The 19144-nt window shown below is 53.8% G+C and overlaps 1 protein-coding gene across 1 annotated transcript in view; it reads right to left on the bottom strand.

Annotated features, from left to right (window-relative positions):
• The window catches only part of LOC116954565 (fibronectin type III domain-containing protein 3B-like), a 188037-nt gene that overhangs the window by 73009 nt on the left and 95884 nt on the right, over nt 1–19144 (bottom strand). The window contains 2 exon segments of the mRNA XM_076052376.1: nt 230–494; nt 7144–7220. Of these exon segments, the coding sequence (XP_075908491.1) occupies nt 230–494; nt 7144–7220 (342 nt within the window).

The following is a 19144-nucleotide window of genomic DNA, read 5'->3' as shown; positions in this document are numbered from 1 at the left end:
GTGTGGTGGCGACGGCGATGATGATGACGACGATGGAATCGGCGACTTCGATGAGCTCGCTCACATGACGTGCGGCCAAGTTGCCTCCCGAATTAAAAAAATCCGATAAGCTCAGCGGGGGGGGGGGGGGCGTCGGGGGGTGGAATTTACCTGGCGAATAAAATTTTAAAAAACACCTGCACAGTTTGACACCCCACCGCCGGTGGCGGCGAAAACCCGTCGCGCTCACCTTGCTCGGTGTACATGGCGTGCGGCGGCGGGGGCGGCGGCGGCGGCGGCGGGTGGTGGGCCATGAACGGGGGCGGCATCTCTCCGGCGGGTCCCGGCGGCGGGTACATGGCGTGCGGCGGCGGCGGCGGCGCGGTGAGCAGCGGCGGGTGGTGCTGCATGTACGGTGGCAGCGGCGGCGGCGGCGGGTGCATGGACGGGTGCGGGTGGAACTCAGGAGGGTGCGGGGTCACCACCACCTTCCACACGCCGTTCTCCTCGATGATCTGCGAGGCCGACGGACGAGGCGGGAGGGCGAGGGCCGGTTTGACGACGGACGGTGGGCGACCGCGGACGAGCGGTTTTACCGAGCGGTTTGGCCGCTCAGGAGACGGACCAAAAGGCAGTGAAGCTTTGAAGCGCGCAAGAAAGCTTGGAGAGGCGCGACGCTTGTGGGGGGGGGGGGGGGTGGGGGGACCAGCAACCGAGAGGCGGGAAGTGGGAGATGCGGATCGTGGCGCAAACGCAAAGCGGCGACGTCACGTTGACTGCCGGGGAAGACGTTAGGCGCACGTGGGACAGATGGGTAAAGGGGACCAGGGGGGCGGGAGGGCCACCGATGGTGAACACAGTGAAGGCGAGCCCACGAATGGTGTGGCCGTCGCTCGGCGCCTCTTTGTCGTTTTAAATCATCAAGCGACGCTTTCTCCAGCGTTGGGACGTTTCTAGGCGGCGGCGCACGGCGCACAAGTGTAGAAATAATAATAAAAATAATGACATGGTACTAGCCCGGACGGTTCTAGCCCGGATGTTGTCATGCAGACGCGGTTTTGACTCAGGCTCGTCATTATCGCTTGTCACCGTTCCGCCCCAGCCGTGCTCGAGACGCTACACCGCCGGAGTTTATCGTGCAAGACACAACGGGATCCGGTGTCTCTAGCATTGTGATTCCCGAGGTATCGGCCTCCCCCTCTCACTCTCTCTCTCTGTGTGTGTGCCTGCCACCCCCCGCCCCCTCACACTGCTGTGGCGTTATCTGGGAGAGACTCGACACTGGAGGAGCTCCAAGCCAGACACACTCGGAGTCACCTGCAGCTACTAACAAGAGGGATGTCTGTGGGGAGAACACAAGGAGGCATGCAGATAGCCGGAGCCTCCGCAGAAATATCTGGTAGGGATACATGGAATCAACGCGGAGACACGTGGGGACAAAACGGAGACACCTACAAATACCTGGAGGCTACACGGAGACACCTGGGGATACGTGCAAACAACAGAGAGATACCTGGAAACAAAATAGACGCCTGGAGACACCGGGGGCCACCGTTGAGACACCCAGAGCCAACACTTACTAACACAGAGGCACAAGGGAGATGTCTGCAAGGTCACACTGACCGGGATACCCGGGCATCCCTGGGGGACCAACGAGCCACACCTTGTGCCAGCGCTAGCGAGCGACCCTGAAAGGCCGCGGCCGTCGGCGGCTCGGGCCGCGTGTGGCAACGTCATCGCCAAAACCCAAGGGGGAGGAGGAAGCCGCCACCGCCGGCCGCAAACCGCTTCGAAGATTCGGTTTAAAACAGCGGCGTGGCTCGCTCGCACGTCAACTACGGCGCACACAGCACGAAAAGTTATCAATCCGGCGACGGGGCGAGGCGAGCCTCTTTCCCATCTCTGGGGGGGAAGGAGCGATGATCCAATATGAAAAAACTTTCGTGTAAAGTTGTGTTGCTTTCACGCACTCGAACATCGAGAAAGCCGGTCGTGTTGACTAATGGGTCGGCCAAAAAAAAAAAATCGGCGATCGTAGCCGGTAAATTAAACGGCAAACGTTGGCAGCCAAGGCGATGGCGTCATTACGCGTGACGTCATCTCGTCACACGCCGCGGAAGGACGGTAGCTCCACTATCGCTAACCTTTTCCCATTCGGAGACATCTGTGAGTTGCAGTGTGTGGGTCCTGTTCATTGCCGAATCTTGGAAAGCACAAGAGGTTCCACGTTAATTTTATTTAGAGAGGCAGAGCGCCAGTGTTTTTAAAGACACTGTACTCACCACAGGGAGCTATAGCGACACGACCGCTGCCACACGCCCTCCCGCATGGCCTTGCGGGAGCCTCGGTACTGATAAAGTCATTCTATTTTAGCTTTTCTTCCCATTCCGTTCCGATGACGTACATCATTGACATACGTCATCGGAACGGGAAATGTGTTAAAAAAAAACTCCCGAGGATAAAGCGGCAGGGGGTTTTGTAAAGCTTCTGCCCCCGTTTGGTCGTCTTTGCCAGTGGGCGTTGCCGCGACAACGAGAGCGCAGGTGGCCGGCGTCGCGGCGGCCCCTCGACGGGACGTTCCGTTTACAGGCAGCTCTCGTCAGGGGGAGGGGAGGGAGGGAGGGGGGAGGGGGGAGGGAGGGAGGGAGGGGGGAGGGAGGGAGGGAGGCTCTGCTCCAGTTATGTTGGTCACAATTTTTTGTTTCGTTTTTTGTTTTGTTCAGGCTCTTGGGTTAACTGCGGTGTGGAAGAGAACATTCTACATTAACCAGGGGCTTAGCCTCTGCTGACCCTACATGCTGTTCTGTCCCCGCCCACCCCCGACGTAGCATTGAGCGGGGGCAGCAGAACGGACCGGCTCGTCGATGTGAGGCATTTTCAGAAACCCTATGCGATGTCCGTTTAGGATAAAAAAAAATCTCAAAATGTTTTTACGGCCCTTTGTCAAGCCGTTGCAGGATGAACACCCTTCCCCAAGGCATGTTGGGGAGGGGGTCGGGGGATTGTTTGGCTATAGTTCACCAGTTGGAGAAAAGAGCCAAGAGGAGGGGGGGGGGGGAGCCAAGATTGGTTCAGATATCGCTCGCCACTCAGCCCAGCCGCGTTCGCCTGAGCTTCGGTGCGAAACAACGATCTTGACGCTTGCGCTTGGGTCTAATTTTTATTTTAATAATGCGAGAGCTCTCCTGCAGCGCCACTCGGGTGCCTTTCTGCGGCATCTATCTTACACGTTCTCACGCTATAAGACTTTGAATCCAAAATGCCAGTTCAATGCCTTTAAAGAGTTTTACTTAATAAAATCGTCGCCGTGGTGGTATTTTCGTTCTTTCTTTAAGCGAATTCATCCTCGCAAGATTCGGCGTAGAATTGCGTTTAACTTAAGCTATTTCTTAAACGAATCCAGGAAATGCATTTTGCGTGCGTCTCATCGCCGGCGCCAAGTGCCAAAATCCACGCAGACTCACGGGCTCCCGACCGCCAAGCGAGGCAAAGGGCACGTGGGAAGAGGGCCCCCCCCCGCCCACCCGCCCGCGCGTGCACGCACGAGTAGGGAGGGTAGAGGCCGAGTGCCTGCGTACGTACACACGTTTGCGTACGCGCATGCCGGGCGCGGCAATTCGTACGCCGCGCCACGAACCCAGAAAAGGCCCCGGTTCGATTCCCGCTCACGGCTACCAACACCGGTGAGGATTAGCCGCAGCGGTCCTGGGCCACCCCCTTGGTCGACTCGGCCTCAAATGAGTACTTGGTGCGGTGTGTAAACATTGCCATGGTGCTGGCCGCCCACTGCCCCGACTAGTCTGTAACAGGCCATACTTGGGATCTTCGTCTTTGAGTGGGAATGGAACTCGGGAGGCCAGGTTCATTAATGCGGTGCACTGCCGTAACGCTTCGCGTAACCATACACGCACACACATGGGTGCCGCGTGCCGGTTCACATGCCTAAGCTCACGCATGCACATGCGCACATGCACGAGCTTAGGCATGTGAACCAGCACGCGGCACCCATGTGTGTGCGTGTATGTTTACGTGGAGTGGTACGGCAGTGCACCGCATTAATGAACCTGGAGTTCAATTCCCACTCACGGTCAATAAAAGTAACAGTAGGTGTAGGCGTGTAACCATCGGCGCTGGGGAGACAGCGGCGACCGACGTTGCACACCACCCCCTCGTGTGCCGCGCCGGCCTTGCTAGGTGCTCGCTAACAGCACTTGCCCCTACAGCCTACGTGGACCAGATGAGGGGGATCGGAGTATTTTTTTTCCATGCATGCGTGGGCGTGCGAGTGTGAGCATGTGTGTGTACATTTGTCGCTGTTTACACTGCGCATGTAACAGAACCAAACCATTTGTCCCTGCATTTTTTTTCGCTCATTCTGTTAGCGTTTAGAGTTCTTTTTTTCTATCCCCAGATTATTTTTTTCGCATGCGAGCCTCCAGTTTCCTTTTCCCAGCGTCGCATCTGCCGGCATCTCTCGCTTTCACGTGCCTCGCTAATTGGCCGAGTTAGCCGACTCACGCCAGACTAAATTAACAACCGTCACTAAAGGGGGTAAAAAAGTTGTTGAAGCCACCATTCCATCTATGGCACTCGCATTTATACATTTAAAAAGTTGTTTTTATTAAAGATATACCTTCTTTTTTGTATCGACACCTCGTTAGAGCGGTACACTGCCCGGTAAACATGAGGTCTATTCCCGGCCATGGCTAACATCGGTGGTGGTGAGTGGCATCACGACACACTCCTGGGGTGACCCCGTCACCAAAGTGCACCGACCCAGCGCGGTGATACGTGATCCAACAACCTCCAGTAACAGACACAAAACGTAGGGAGGGGCCAGTAGATTTGTACATTCTTATTATCACAATGTTTTATCTTTTTTTTCTTTCTTCAAAATAATTGGCAAACGGCACACTGGGAGCGAGATTCCTAATCAACAAAACGAGGGCTCTCGCCTTGTTATGCTTTCAGCCTCCCGTGAGATCTCGAAAGAGTGGCTGGGCTGACCGGGAAAAAGTGGGGAGAGTTGGGGGGGGGGAGGCGGCGGGGCTTGGGTGGGGTTCTGGGGGGGCAGGGAGTAGGGGCGGCAGTGGTGGTGCTGGTAGGGGACAGTAGAGTGGCAAAGAGATGGGAGTCGAGTGAGTGGGAGCCTGCCGAGAGCGAGCAGGGGGCGTGCGGGGGGGGGGGGCTGCGGTGGGAGGTGGTCAGGGATCGGGAGTGGAATTGAATGGAGCCGTGCCAGGAATCCACATCTGGAACGCAGATGGCGGCGCAGGCCCCCGCGCCTGTTTTTGGAAGTGACCTAAATATTTTGGCGCTAAGCCCACTCCCCCCCTCGCCCCTCTCCCCCCGCACCCCTCTGCGCTAGAAGGCCACGGCACTCCAGTACGCAACGCCCTGCCGTGCGACCTGTCACCGAGACCGCACCTGTGGGGGTCATCGCGACCGGAACAGCGCGCGCGCCCGAAGAGTCGGTGCGCCGCGCCGGTGACGTCCGCGGTGGTGACGTGCACCCCGACGGCGGCGGCTGTCCCACTGACCCGTTGGAGTAAATCTCGCCCACTCCGCCCCCGCCCTCTGCCCTCCCTCCCTCCGCCACCCCGCCCCAGTGCCCCTTCCATTTAACATCTATGTTTGTCAGCTGTTGACTCATCTAGAGAGAGGGGCGTTTTGTTTTGGCCCTGTCTGGAGTTGTGTCCGGTCCCTTCCACGGCCACCCGTCAATGGAATTTCCCCGAGCGGGCCACCGGCGCACGGAGAATTATGGCAAGGGAGTGACGGAAGTTACTCGCAATGGTAATGTCGAACGCGGCGGCGGCGGCAAGAGCGCCGTCCGTTGCCAAAGCAGCCGCTCGGTGAGAATAAATGCAGAGCGTCCACCTGGCGGTGAGCCACAGAGAGCTGTGTCGCAAAAAAGAAATGCCCAGGAAATGTGCCAGAGGCACGACAACCGCACAGTCACTCATCGTAACAACCGAAGCGTTGCCATTAGCGGATGAAAGTTCAAAAGGGGGGACTTGCCGAGGCCATAATACGCGTGCGGGTGCGCGCGTCCGCCCACCCGTCGTGCATATGCAGCCGTGACCCAGCGGCGGGTGGCAGCTAACTACGTAAAGAGGAATTGTTTACAATGTTTGCGTGGTTCTTTTGTTTTGCGTGCATGCACGTATGTATGTTGACCTTCTTTCGCTCCGTACGTAGCCAAACCCTGAAAAATCGGAGGCGCTCCGAAAGTTTGTGCAGGTTTTGAAGGGTGCTTTTCTTTTTCTTGGGTGCGACTGTGAACAATAGCCATATCAGACAGTGCATCTAATGGGCATAATCATTGGTTCACTGCAGCTCGGAGACTTGGTCCAACAAGGCGTGCAGGACCGATATAAGATTTTCAGATTCAACCCCCCCCCTTCAATCCCACCCCACCCGTGCCCGCCATCTCCCAGCCCCTCCCAAAAAAAGTATCCTGTTGTGGGATATTAAAAGAAAAATGTAACTCGGCCTTCAAAAGTTTCGAGCTGGAAACGTTGACTGTTGCTAAATTAGAATATAATACCAAATACTTTGATTTCCACCAATGGGGATAGGACCCCAACAAAATTTAAGTTAGAAAGCATCGGTATTTTTTTACATCTGCATGTCTTGCAAGGACATTACAACCGCTGCACACAATTTCCATTCTGGTCGCTCGATAATATATTGTTGTTGTTGTTGCTGTTTGCGTACCGTTCAAATTGAGCGTGACACAAACAACCGACGGAAAAGCAGCAGGGCTTCATTTCACAGCCGGATGTATACGGATCAGCAACCCGAAAACATTCCCAACACACGACATCCAGCATACCTCCCCGCTGTGGCTGCGGCGACTACGGCGAGTCACGTGCACATCCTACCCCAGTCTACCAAGCGATGCCGGGAAAGAAGAAAAAAAACACATCCAGCGAATAAATGTTTGCCCTGGAAAGTGGGTAAAGTGGGCACAGTGGGTGAAGTAAGTAAAGCCCACGGGGCCCAAATGCTCCAGTCCCACGTGTGCACGTGTGCACGCGCCATCCCGCCGCTGCATCAGCGCGCGCTTTCACTCGCGGTCGCAGGCAACAGCTGGGTAGCCTCGCGGGGCGGGGTGCTGTGGGAGGACGTGGGGGTGGGGGTGGTGTGGCGGGGAGGCACCTGCGAGATGTAGCCCGGGGGGACGTGGATGGGAGGGATGGAGCCATTGGTGGACATCATGGGTACGTGGGCGGGACCTGCTCTCACACACACGCACGCACGCGCCGACAGACACACGCGGACACGCGGCTGTGTTAGATGCGTCTTTTTTCTTCTCTCGAGAATCCAGGGCCGACAAATGGAAGCCGTCGCGCAGCCGTAACGGGAATAGCGGCGCGAGGGTCGGCAGAAGTGGAACGGAGCCGTCGCTGAGAATTTAGCTCGAGGAAGGAACTCGAACGGAATGGCAACGACACGGAGAGGAGTTGATCTGCGCCGTGTCGCACACGACGTGTCCAGCGACAACGGCGTGTTCATGAATTATATACGTACGGCCCTACCTACACAGGGCATATACCGTATCAAGTCATGGGAGTTGCTCTGACCATACGTCACCAAGCTGGTCGGGGAAAGGTGTGGGAGAGGTGGAGGCCTAGGATCAGTTCAGATGTCACTCGCCACCGGTATTAGCCATCGCCGGGAATCGAACTCAGATCGCCGGTCGGTGGTTCGTGGTTGGGGGGTGTGGGGCGGGGGGGCTGGGAAATATTCCATGAGAAATTAAGCCCTGGGACTAACTTCATTATCATGGAACTAAATAAATATCACCGCACACCGCCCACCGCCGCTGTCACGGCACCAGCCTGGGTAACCGCGACAAACATTAATTCACGGAGAGCGACGGGCACACGACGGGGACGCCCGCGATATCGGTCACTCGAGCCGGCAGCGGTATTTCCACCGCCGTGGAACATCATCAGCTGGGCAACGCCGCACGTGGGGACCTACAGAGACGTTCCACCAACCAGCAAGGGGAGGAGGCCCGGGACCAGTTTTTAAATTCTCTATTCACCACCGTTATTGGACTCGGGCGGGAATCGAACCCGGGTCGCGGGGTTTGTGGTGCGAAGCGCTGACCGCTGCGCCGCCCGTCGCAGACGACGACGACAGACACGGACTCGCACACGGACACAAAGACTAGGGGGGAGGGGGGAGGGGAGAGGGGGGGAGAACACGTGTTCCAGATTTGGCAAGAATACAAACAACACAAACAAATGACATCACTCCCTGGGGGGGCAATGGGGAGCATCACGGATGCATCTTCGCCAGTGTATCACCGGGGTGAGCCGACAACGGCCGGGCGTGGTGTTGGTCACCCCCCTCCCCGCCCCTCCGCCATGCATCGTTCCAGCCTTCATAGGTGCCCACTAACAGCAGCTGTGTCAACAGCTGCTGTTAAAGGCTATACGGGGGGGATCTTTGTCATTGTGTGAATGTGCATCTGGGGGCTCACTGTTCTCCGCCGACGTGGGAGATTTCCACTGGCTACATGTGCCACGCCGGCCCCATCCCCATGCAGTGGAATGGCCTCCTTGTTATTATTGATGATGCGGGGTATATGGGGGGTTTACGGACGAGTCCGATGCTGGCTGCACAGCGTTTTCCACAAGTTGAAGAGACGCTGACTCTACGAATGTACACATTTTCGTGTGTGTGTGCCTACGAGGTTGGGAATAACTCTACGAGAGCGAGTGTGTGCGTGTGTGTGTATATCTACGGTAGTGTAGCGGTCAGCGCTACGCTGCGCTACCAACCCCGGCGCCCCGGGTTCGATTCCCACTCACGACCGACACCAGTGACGATAATCTGAACGGGTCCTGGGCCTCACCTAGGTCGACTCAGCCTCAAATTAATACCTAGTGCAGTGTGTCAAATATCAGCACTGGGGAGACAAAGGTGGCCGGGTATGGTGCTGGCCATCCACCCCCTCGTGTGCTGTGCCGGCCTTCATAGGTGCTCGCTAACAGCACTTGCCTCCAACAGTGTGTTTAGGCCATACAAGGGATCTTGTATATGCCTCTACGAGTGTGTATATCTCAAAAAGACAGTGTGCATATTTCTTTGAGAGTGTATCTCTAAGTGTGTATGTGTGTTGGTTAGCACAGTATGGGGTACAGCTGGTGCATCTGCCAGTCAACACCATGGCACCTGGGTCTGTCTCGTGACCTCCTATCAGCGAGCCTTCGACACTTCACGTGGCCTCAAAGTGCACCTGGCCTGGTACAGGCGCCGTGGTAACGTCACCGTTACTTAGTAGTGAATGGTGGCTATTGGTGTGCGTGTGCATATATCTATCTCTACGAGTACCTCCGTACAGGCACGTACCATGGCCCACATCGTATCTTTGGTCGGTGTGTTTTCCAAGATTCCTTTCTGTTTTAATTTCCCCCGTGTGCTTAAAATTATAAAGTAGATTCCACACCAGCCTCCATCACGGCACGCCAAGCACACTGCTCTCTCGCCTTCCTACACAACTGGCAACCATCTCTCAAGACGACACCGACAAATAAATATAAAAACACAAACCACAGCTTGCATCGCAACAACCGAGACGAGATGCAACACGAGCCGTTCAGAGTTGCTCGAGGCATCCAAGCAAGTTGTCCTGTAAATGAGAAACCCTTCTCCGAGCAAACGCTACGCCCGCGAAACTCGCCTCGCATCTCCAGCCACGAAGCACGCGTCCGTGCTCATATGGCAACATATGGTAACCATCATCATCATCAGCGTCGTCGTCGTCGTCATGAGCACATGCTAACTTCCTGCCTTGGCTGCAGGGGGGCCTGGCATTGCGATGACCCAGCCACTGTGGCACGTGCCTGCACGAACAACACCCCGTGACCGATTACCGGTAACGCACGAAAGCATGCGCTCAGCGGGAAGGGCTTCACCGTCTCTGTGTACATGCACGGCGAGACCGCTCTCAATCCACTGCTGGATGAGAGGCACACCCGCTGCCATGCGGATAAAAAAAATAGTTTAATTTATCTCCACCAATGACCGGCATGATGAAGTACGGTCAAGTAACCCCCCACAGACCTCTTAGTCATGGGGGAGGTCTTCAACCAGCAGTGGAGTGACAAGCACATACTTGCTGTGCATCCGAGGTGCAATGGTGCAAGGATTCATTGACATTGGATTGTTCATTAGGTGCATTGAAATGGTGTGCAACGATCAATGCGTTTGTTCCGGAAACTGTTGCGTGTGATGGGTTCGCGTGAACACTCCAGTGACGAGAGGCCGCTACAACCACCACGAATTAAAAACAAGCGTGCATCAATTCTTGAATCGAGTCACAGTCACGACGATCGAACTGCGAGGTTGGCAATCATTATCCCGCTACGAGCGTCGTCGACAACCCGTCCAAGGCGCTCACCCATCTACTCAACCACCCCCCACTCACTCGTCCATTTACCACCTCACACATCTACCCACCGATTGGCGAGCCACCCACACAGCGGCAAAACCACCCACCGACCCATCCCCCCTACCTACCCACCCCACTCATATCATCACCCACAAACCCATCCACTCATCTACTCACCCATACATCCCGCCCCCCACCCACCCACGCACCTTTATTTATTCCACGCACACCCGTGCGTCCGCCCGTTAGTATGTCCAGGCTTACACAGCAGAGTCTTTATATTAAGCAGTGCTCTGGCTGTGACCTGTAACCCCTCCCGTTCGCCAGACGGAGGCGGCTGGGACTGCGCCAGAGATTCTGCCTCCTCCCCCCCACCTCACCCCCGTGTGTCCCTTGGGATCTCTCCCTCTCATCCTGGGGCACCCGGGTCTGGTCAGGGGGCCACGGGACCTCGGGGGCCACCACCGTGACAGGTGTCCCACAGCGCTGGGACTACTTAGGGGGACCCTGAGAGCCGTTTGAGGAGGGCACGAGCGGTCCACAGAGAGTTGGGAGGGAGGGAGGTGGGGTCGGGGGAGAGAAGCCCCCTTCCCTGTTAAAATGTTTTGTCTTGCGCCCTTATTTTCCATCTCTGTGGGGGCCTCGAAAGCAGCGCAGGAGTGCCGCCACTCGCCAACCCCCTCCAGCACAATCCCCCACCCCGTGAATGTGCCATCAACGCGCGCGGTCAATTTTAACAAAAAGCCACCGTTCGCCACTAGGTTGCGGTGACGTGTCACCATGGCCGCGTGCGCCAGGCTAGGTGCGCATTAGCAAACGCTACCCCCCCTCTCTCTCGCACTCAGACGGACCTCCGCCCACGCTGACCGCGGTATAACGAGGCATTGCTAAAAATAAACATTCCTCCTCCGCGAGGCAAGCTCCTAACTCGGCGCGACGCTGGCCGACGACGGGTGACCAACCAGCACCCTGTGCTCGCTCAGCAGCGGCGCTTTAAACTTCGCCACCGTTTCCCCATTAACCGTGGCGAATTAAAAAAAAACCCCGAATTAAAACGGGGCGCACCCCGACAGAACCAATAATAATGCCGCTAATTTTCCAGTCGCAGATTTCTGCGTGAAGGGGCTATAGAGGTGGCAGTGTGGTCCGCCAACACACAGGCTCCACTGTGATTGCACAGAAGCCGACTCAACGGTCCCCCCCCCCACGGCATTCCTCGGATGCCTCTCCCAAGAAGACTCGAGTCAATATGCCAGCCGGCACGCCCGCCCCCCAGTGAATGGATTTTTTTTTTAAATCACAGAAACTCAAGACCGGCCCATGCCGCTCGCTGGCACATCGAACCCCAGGCCCAGTGGCCAAGGGCCTTTCCATTAACGGATCCTGTTTCGAGACAATTAATAGGGGGCCGCCCCGCTGCGACACAGAAAGCGCATTCACGTTTCGGCAAGGCTCGAGAGGAGGAGAAAGGCCCGATGCTCCGCGCAGAGAGAAACGAAGCGAGCTGTCAAAATTTAGGTGGGGTTGAGTTTCACGAAGCGATGAATGTTGAACAATGTCCGTGACTGCGGTAAGTTGGGGGGGGGAGGGGAGCTGTGGTGGGGACAGAGTTTATCCACCTTCTTCACGGACCCAAATCCGTATGTGTTTCTCGGTCAGCTTAGGTCTTTTATCAAAACTGTGGCCCATATTGTGAAGTTCAATGCCACACCGCAACCAGATCACGGCGCAACTCAATTCCCTGCCACCCGACCACAGACACCAATTCCTGGACTGCCCGGGTCGCACCCTGGCGGGGAGGGGTGGGGGTGTGTGTAATTGATAGGGGTCGGGGGGTACGGAGGCTGAGAGCACCGGGTGTCAGGGGCCACGAGCAGCGCTGCCGCAATTATTTCTAAGAGGGCCCCCACCTACGGCACACGGCACACGTGTGCAACCATTAGGCGTGCGGTACGACAGGCAGCAGCACCCACACTCCCCTCTCGCGACGGAAGAGGTAAGTGTAGCCTCAGCAGAGTCGGGGGGGGGGGGTGGGAAGGGAGGAGGTGGGAGAGGTCTGTGCAGGACTCGCCCTCGTGAGCGACGTGCGCGTGCGTGCGTGCGAGACGCGAGCTCAGCCTCAGGTGCTCCGAGCGACGATTGTTCACAACGCGACCCAAAGATAAAACTCGCACCGCAGACTTCCGACTCCCCCAGCCACTCACCGCCCCCCACCCCAAGATCGAGCCGCCACCGGCGACTCATTGAATAACGGCCACCATCAGTTGGGTAGCAACACCCAGGTCTCAGTTAACTGGGCCGCAGGGAATGCGCTATTTAAAGTTGCTGCAACGTTTATGGAGCCAATAATGTAAAAATAAAAAGTGAACGATTTTAACGGTACAACTTGTGGCACACAGTTGTTTTGTGCGCCTTGCCACGAACACAGCAACCCGAGTTACATTCCCAGCCACGGCTAACCATCGCTGACGCACGATTTCTCAACCACAGTCCTCGGTGCACCGCCTATGCCAACTCGCACCAACTGGCAAAGTAGTGTCCCCCCCCCCCTGTACGCATCCAATACATGTCCGAGACTGTTGACCTAACACAGTCGTGCATAACGCAAAATGATCATTGGCGGCACGGCTGCGGGGAATATAAATGGCTAAATAAGCAGACGTGTCTCTTTCACATGTGCATCTCTCCACATAAACTAAAAAGTTATTCCTTACACCACCCCTCACAGCCCCACGGCACGGCCTTTCTGGGGTGTGCGTAATTTCAGCAACATTGTTTCTAGGCAAGTCAACTTTGGACCGGTTTCAATAAACAGTGACTCAGGGTTGCTCGACTCAATTCTGCTAAACTGCCGGTCAAACAGTGGGGGCCCATTCCCTCACGGTGCAGGGTCCAAGGTCGACGCAGAACTCTATGATAACTCAAAATAATTATTTGCGTCGTTGTGGATAATAATCATTAAATAAGGAGACAATGCATTCACCAGCATTGATTCATTTAAGTGTCGCTCTGCTGATGAGACCCTGCATGTCGAAACTCTTTTTGTGAGGTGTAGATGCGTGCTTACCTCGTCTTATATTTACATCGCAGCCTTTGTCCAAGGTGTTCAACTCGGGTTTTGAGTGGTACAATGACGGTAGCTAGAGGTGATGCGGTGAATAGGGATTGGGGGTATGGGGAGGGAGGTTTAGTGGGTACGGGAATTAAGGGGGTGCCTAGGGATGGAGAGGGAAGGATGGGGCCAGGGAGGTGGGTGGACGTCTTGACGGAGGAGACAGGGAGGGTGCTCGTCGCGTCACGTGGAGGGGAAGTTTGTTCCAGCGCGGGGGGGGGGGTGCAAGTAGGGGAAAGGAGCAGAAAAACGGAGATTGCGCACAAGGAGAGGGGGGAACGGTGAGTAGGAGGAGGAGTAGGAGGAGAGATGGAGAGCGGAAGGGAATGTAAAACGCGACAAGGGAAACGAGGTACCATGGGGCAAGGCCATGCTTGGAACTCTCTATGAACATTCATACATTAGAGGCATCCTGTTGGCTGAGCAGGGCACACCATGGAACCATGGGGATGATGGCCATAGCCAAGGGAGGAACAACTCATGAGAGAGGGGCATCCATCGTGGAGAAGGAGCGATGAAATCGGTTGGCTTGCAGGTGCTCCGGGGATGCGACCCTGCGCTCCCAGAAGGTCGTATGTGCGGCTGGCGGGGTCGTGTAACGAATACTTTTACTTATTTTATTACCTTTATCTGGACTGGTGGATTTGTGAAGGAGACGTTGTCTGCATAGTTACTTTGTTAACACAAGTGAAATTATTACCTTGATTTTCGTACGAATGTTTTAAAAGTAACTTGATCAAGCCAACTGTATGTTGCAGGAAATGTTATTTTTTTACTTGATATTTTATATGTTAGATGTTTTTCGATTTCATGCGTGGCACGATTATTTTGTTCCGATTTAGTTTCATTTTCCCGGATGGATATTGTTCTGTTCTTTTTTTTCCCTTGGTCTGGTGAAACCCAGGAGGTCACGCTCTTGCAAATGGCACTACCCTGGGTCTCTTGAGTTCTCTCACCTGGTTTGACCAAAATAGAGCCACTGTGACCGAGATCACGTGGCGGGGGGGGGGAGAGGCTTTCATCCAAAGAACTATACACACGTGTTTTTATTCCACCGCGGGGCACTGGAAATCACCGCGCTTGGAAGACAATACAAATGTAGCAAATATGCGCAAGTAACCCTCCCCGTCCTGCCCGTCCCACGCCGACAGGTTGATGAATTATCACGATGGCGGGTTGTGACTCGCAACAAGAATCAATCACATAACGTGTATTTATATATATTATTGCCACTCTTGTTTACTCAGGAAACACATCACCGAGTCTCAAGGCTTGGCGTCTAGTGGCTGCAGGGGGCTTGTCACATGAGCACCTTGCAACAAGCGCAATATTGCTATATTGGGAGAGAGAAAACGTTTTGCTGGCTGGCTGGCTTCCTGGCTGGCTGGTGCGCAAGCGCGAGCGATGCGACGATGTCACCCGCGTCGCACAGCGTTGAGCTGGGTTCGTGCGTCACGCTGGGAACCCCCATCCACCCTCCACCCCGGCCGTGCATCTCTCACGAAACGCGTTGGTGCACGAAGGTGAACCAAGAAAGAAAAATAAAGAAGCGAGAATATTTCATACTATACGAGAGTAAGGTTTTGCTGGCTTCCTGGATGGCGAACGGTTACGTTCAAGGATGTGCGTGCCGGTAGTGAACAAAAAGAGCGACTTGCATAGCTCTGCAACACGCAACACCACAAGCAGAAGTTGTTACCAGTACGGAAAAATAGAATCCTGAGACTCTGGAGGGATAATTGGCAAAAATCGTCGTTAATTCATTACGTGCCTTCATCTGCACAGTGGTGGTGTCACATGAGCTGCCGCCCTCCCACCACTTCTGAAATTTAATTTGGCAACAATTGGGTTTGAATGGCAATAACTTTTTTGGATGGGATCGGTCAAAAATGGGATGAGGTTCTGAGCCCAATATTTTGGCACAAAACCCTCAATAAAAGACCAATAATAATGAAACGAAATAAGTCGTGTAAAAAAAAAACACACAAAAAATATAGACATCTACTTTTAAAATCTGGTGCTCGATTTTCGCGATGCCAATTGTGGTCGCCCAGTCCCTTAAGCTATTTTTCAATGCACTGCCATTTTCCAGAAATACTTCAGTGTAAATTTTCCAAGGCCGTTTTTGGCATTTCTACTGTTTATTTTATCCACTGAAGCCTATTTGCTCTTATTTTGTTTCGTTTTTTGGAAGACCGCCGAAATGTTTTGACACATACCCTCCTCCGCTGCCGAGTTCATGGGTAGATCATTTCATCTATTTATTTGAAAGTGAATCATGCGGATTTTACCGCAACGTTTGGGGGTCCGAATTTGGCGCTTGTAAATGCACAGTTTCGTACAGTATTTGTTCTCCGTGTTATGTAAAAACACAAAATACAGGGCTCTCAATTCCCCCTTTTTGAAAATTATCCAAAGTTCAAAAAGTTCGCTGGTGAGGAAGTCGCAGCACAGTCGTTTTGGGAAGGCAGGGGGGGGGGGGATCATCGATTCCGGTCTCCTTCAAAGGCCGAGCAGCACGTGGAACATCTCCTAACGTCACCACACGCCTTGTAGGAACCGAGTCTTGGAGCCGCAGTAAACCAATGATCACGCCGATTAGATGTACTCATGACTGTTGCTCACAATTGCACCGAGTGAAAAAGAAAAGCTCTCACAAAGCCGACCACCCGAGTTCAATTCCCAGCCGGGGGCTAAGCACCATTCGCGAGAGATGTTTGAACAAGTTCTGGTTTCACCCCAAACTTCCTCCCCTTCACCGACCCATTGCAGACCAGCTTGGTGAAGTATAGTCAAACAAAGCACCCTGGCCGACATGGTATGGGGGGGGGGGAGAGGCCTTTTTCCCAGCGGTGGCTTGACAAAATGTTGTAATAATTTCACTAAACACTGCTGGCCATGACTAAAACACAGTACTTGCCATTCATCGTTTTTTTGCAAAGGCAGAGGGAGCCTCAAATTTATAACTGCCAAGAGACCGTAAAGGGGCCGATGACTTTTGCAGGTGAGATGCACACGGGGGTGGAGATGTTACGAGGATTAAACTTTAAAATGAAAAATAACGGCGACGTAATCGCAAAGGACATTCTGAGAAAAGTTTAAACCCGACATGCGAATTCAATCTTGAACAAAACCAAAATCTTAACGACCTTACGACTTTTGCACAAATGCTTAACGTTTTTTTTATGAATAGAAACAAATTGATCTGCCTCTGCAGAAGCTAAATAAACACATAAACATCACACGGAAAGGAAGTCTGTTTCAAGTATCTGGTGAACAGACAGGAAGTACATTTCACCAGGTAAAGTATTTACTTTTTTTTACATTCATCAGCCTATTGGCCTTATGTTCCAGAAGCATTTGTGGAAGCAGGACAACTCTATAATCGGCTTCGACCTGCAGGGTATGATCAGCACTCAGGCCTGTTTGTCAACGACCACCGGATCCCACAGAAAACCACAGGGCAAACAAAAGTAACTCAACATTCATTGGCCATGATCCTGGACTGCACCGCTTCATCATCACAATGCACTGCTGGTTGAAGACCTCCACAAGTTATCACCATCTCCCATAGGTCCTTCGAAGTAGCCACTGAGCATTTGCATGGTGGACGCGGTCTCTCATCCCCCCATGGACCATGGATATACCCTGCCCAGCCAATACGATCTCTCTAATCTGTCAATGTTCACAGATACAGTAAAACCTTGGATTGCGAGCATAATTCATTCCGGAAACGTGTTTGTAATCCAAAGCACTCGTATATCAAAGCACTCGTATATCAGTTGTGATCACGTTATGCTCGGCAGTACAAAGCGTATACGTATTTACTCGTATTGCAAGACCCCGCTCGTTTATCAAATTAATATTTGTTTAAAATTTTTGCTCGTCTTGCAAAACACTCGCAAGCCAAGTTACTCGCAATCCAAGGTTTTACTGTAGTTCCAAGCACGCATCTACACCTCACAAAGATTCTCAAAAGCCTCGGGCACTAAAAGAGGAAGCCCAAAATGGAGCTCGAACAGCTCGGCTTCAGGCAGCACCAGCGTGGAGATCTATCGCCGACAATTGTATGATTGGCACTGTTCGGCCACAGCACCCCCCCCCCCAACTTGGCCATTGCCGCGTCACACTCTGGCTCGTGACGACCAGTAAAGAGTTCACAAAAGGCCCCAGTTGGACGGGGATGGTACCGGTGGTTACTAGGAGGCTGTCCCGGTATCGCCCGCAAAGCGTCCAACGAAATTCGGAATTTTGTCTCCGGTTTAAAATGTTCTGGATCCCACGCTCGACTCATGATGCGGGCAGGCGGACGCAGCTACCTCGGCAATGGGTGGAGCTACTTGGGCAGTGGATGGGCCTACATGGGCAATGGGTGGAGCTACCTAGGCAATGGGTGAAGCTACCTAGGCAATGGGTGGGGCTACATGGGCAATGGATGGAGCTACCCAATTGGTGGGCAGGGCTACATGGGTGGGGCCAGTGACAGTGAGGAGGCTGCTCTCTGTGTGGGCGGTGCTAGTGTTTTAGTGGGTGTGGCTCGTGAGCAGTGGGCAGGGCTTACGGAGTGGCGGGAGGAAGGGGCTGCCAGCTCGCTCCGTGTCATGGCAGAGCCTCCCAGAACTTTGCCAGCTTTACCACCGCGACACCCGAGATCGATGGGGCGGACGATTGGAGCTGTTGCAGAAAGGCCGCGGATAAATCGACCTCGGAGCCGACGGCAGGCACCGAGGAATTTGGGAAAAAAATATTTCGGCAGCGCTCCTCTTCCCCTTCTGGCGAAACGGACTGACCGACAAAACTGGTGAACGGCACTGCGCGGCCATTTTACACACAGGCTGCAGGAGCGACTGGCCCCTTCTGATACGAGGCCAAAGCTTTCCTCATTTCTCTCCTCCCCACGCCCTGCTGCTCTTTTGGTCTGGTTTTTTTATTTGTTGGGTTTAGATTATTTTTTTGTTTCTCTTTGGAGAGGTTTTGCAATTCGTTGTGTGGCTTGGCTACATCGTGCGGTGTTATCGGCCGAGATGTCGTGCTTGGGCGCTGTGCGGGCGCGATTAATAATAATTAGTTTTCTTTTATTAATTTTCAGCGTACACTAAAAAAAAACACCACCTTCTTACTACAAATCGCAAACAAAGACTCCAGTACAGGATGGAGAAAAACAAACAATAGACTGTGTACGTGCAGTTGTCCCTTGGCTCTACCTGTACTTTTGAACGTTTCCGAACTTTCGAATTAGGAATGGCCATCTCTCTCTCGCTCTCTCCCTGAACCTACTTCAGATGCAACAAAAGAAAAAAAATCATCGGTAAGGATTGAAGGTAGCGGTCAGGAGGGATTTGCTACAAGTTACGAGTCACTGTACCAAGCGGATGATGGCATCGACGGTGATAACGTCCGTGTCTTCTGCGAAAAACACAACGTACCGTACGGTAATTAAATACACCGCTTTATGAACAGGTGTTGGCAGGGAATTCTAGCCGACGATCTATGGGAGCAGTTCATCATGAGATGATGTGTGTGCCGACCTGCCCCAGAGCTCATATCTGTACGATGATATCGAAAATGTAGAACTCACAGACCCAACGATTTGTTAAAAAAAAATACAGGCCTGAAAGGAAAACAATATCACACCGCTTTTG

Source organism: Petromyzon marinus, chromosome 55 (genome assembly GCF_048934315.1).
Source record: "Petromyzon marinus isolate PM22_M1 ecotype Great Lakes invasive population chromosome 55, UKy_Petmar_22M1.pri1.0, whole genome shotgun sequence".
In the NCBI taxonomy this organism is placed as follows: domain Eukaryota; kingdom Metazoa; phylum Chordata; class Hyperoartia; order Petromyzontiformes; family Petromyzontidae; genus Petromyzon; species Petromyzon marinus.
The sequence above is the reverse complement of the archived record's forward strand: the minus strand, read 5'-3'. Positions and strand labels throughout refer to the sequence as shown.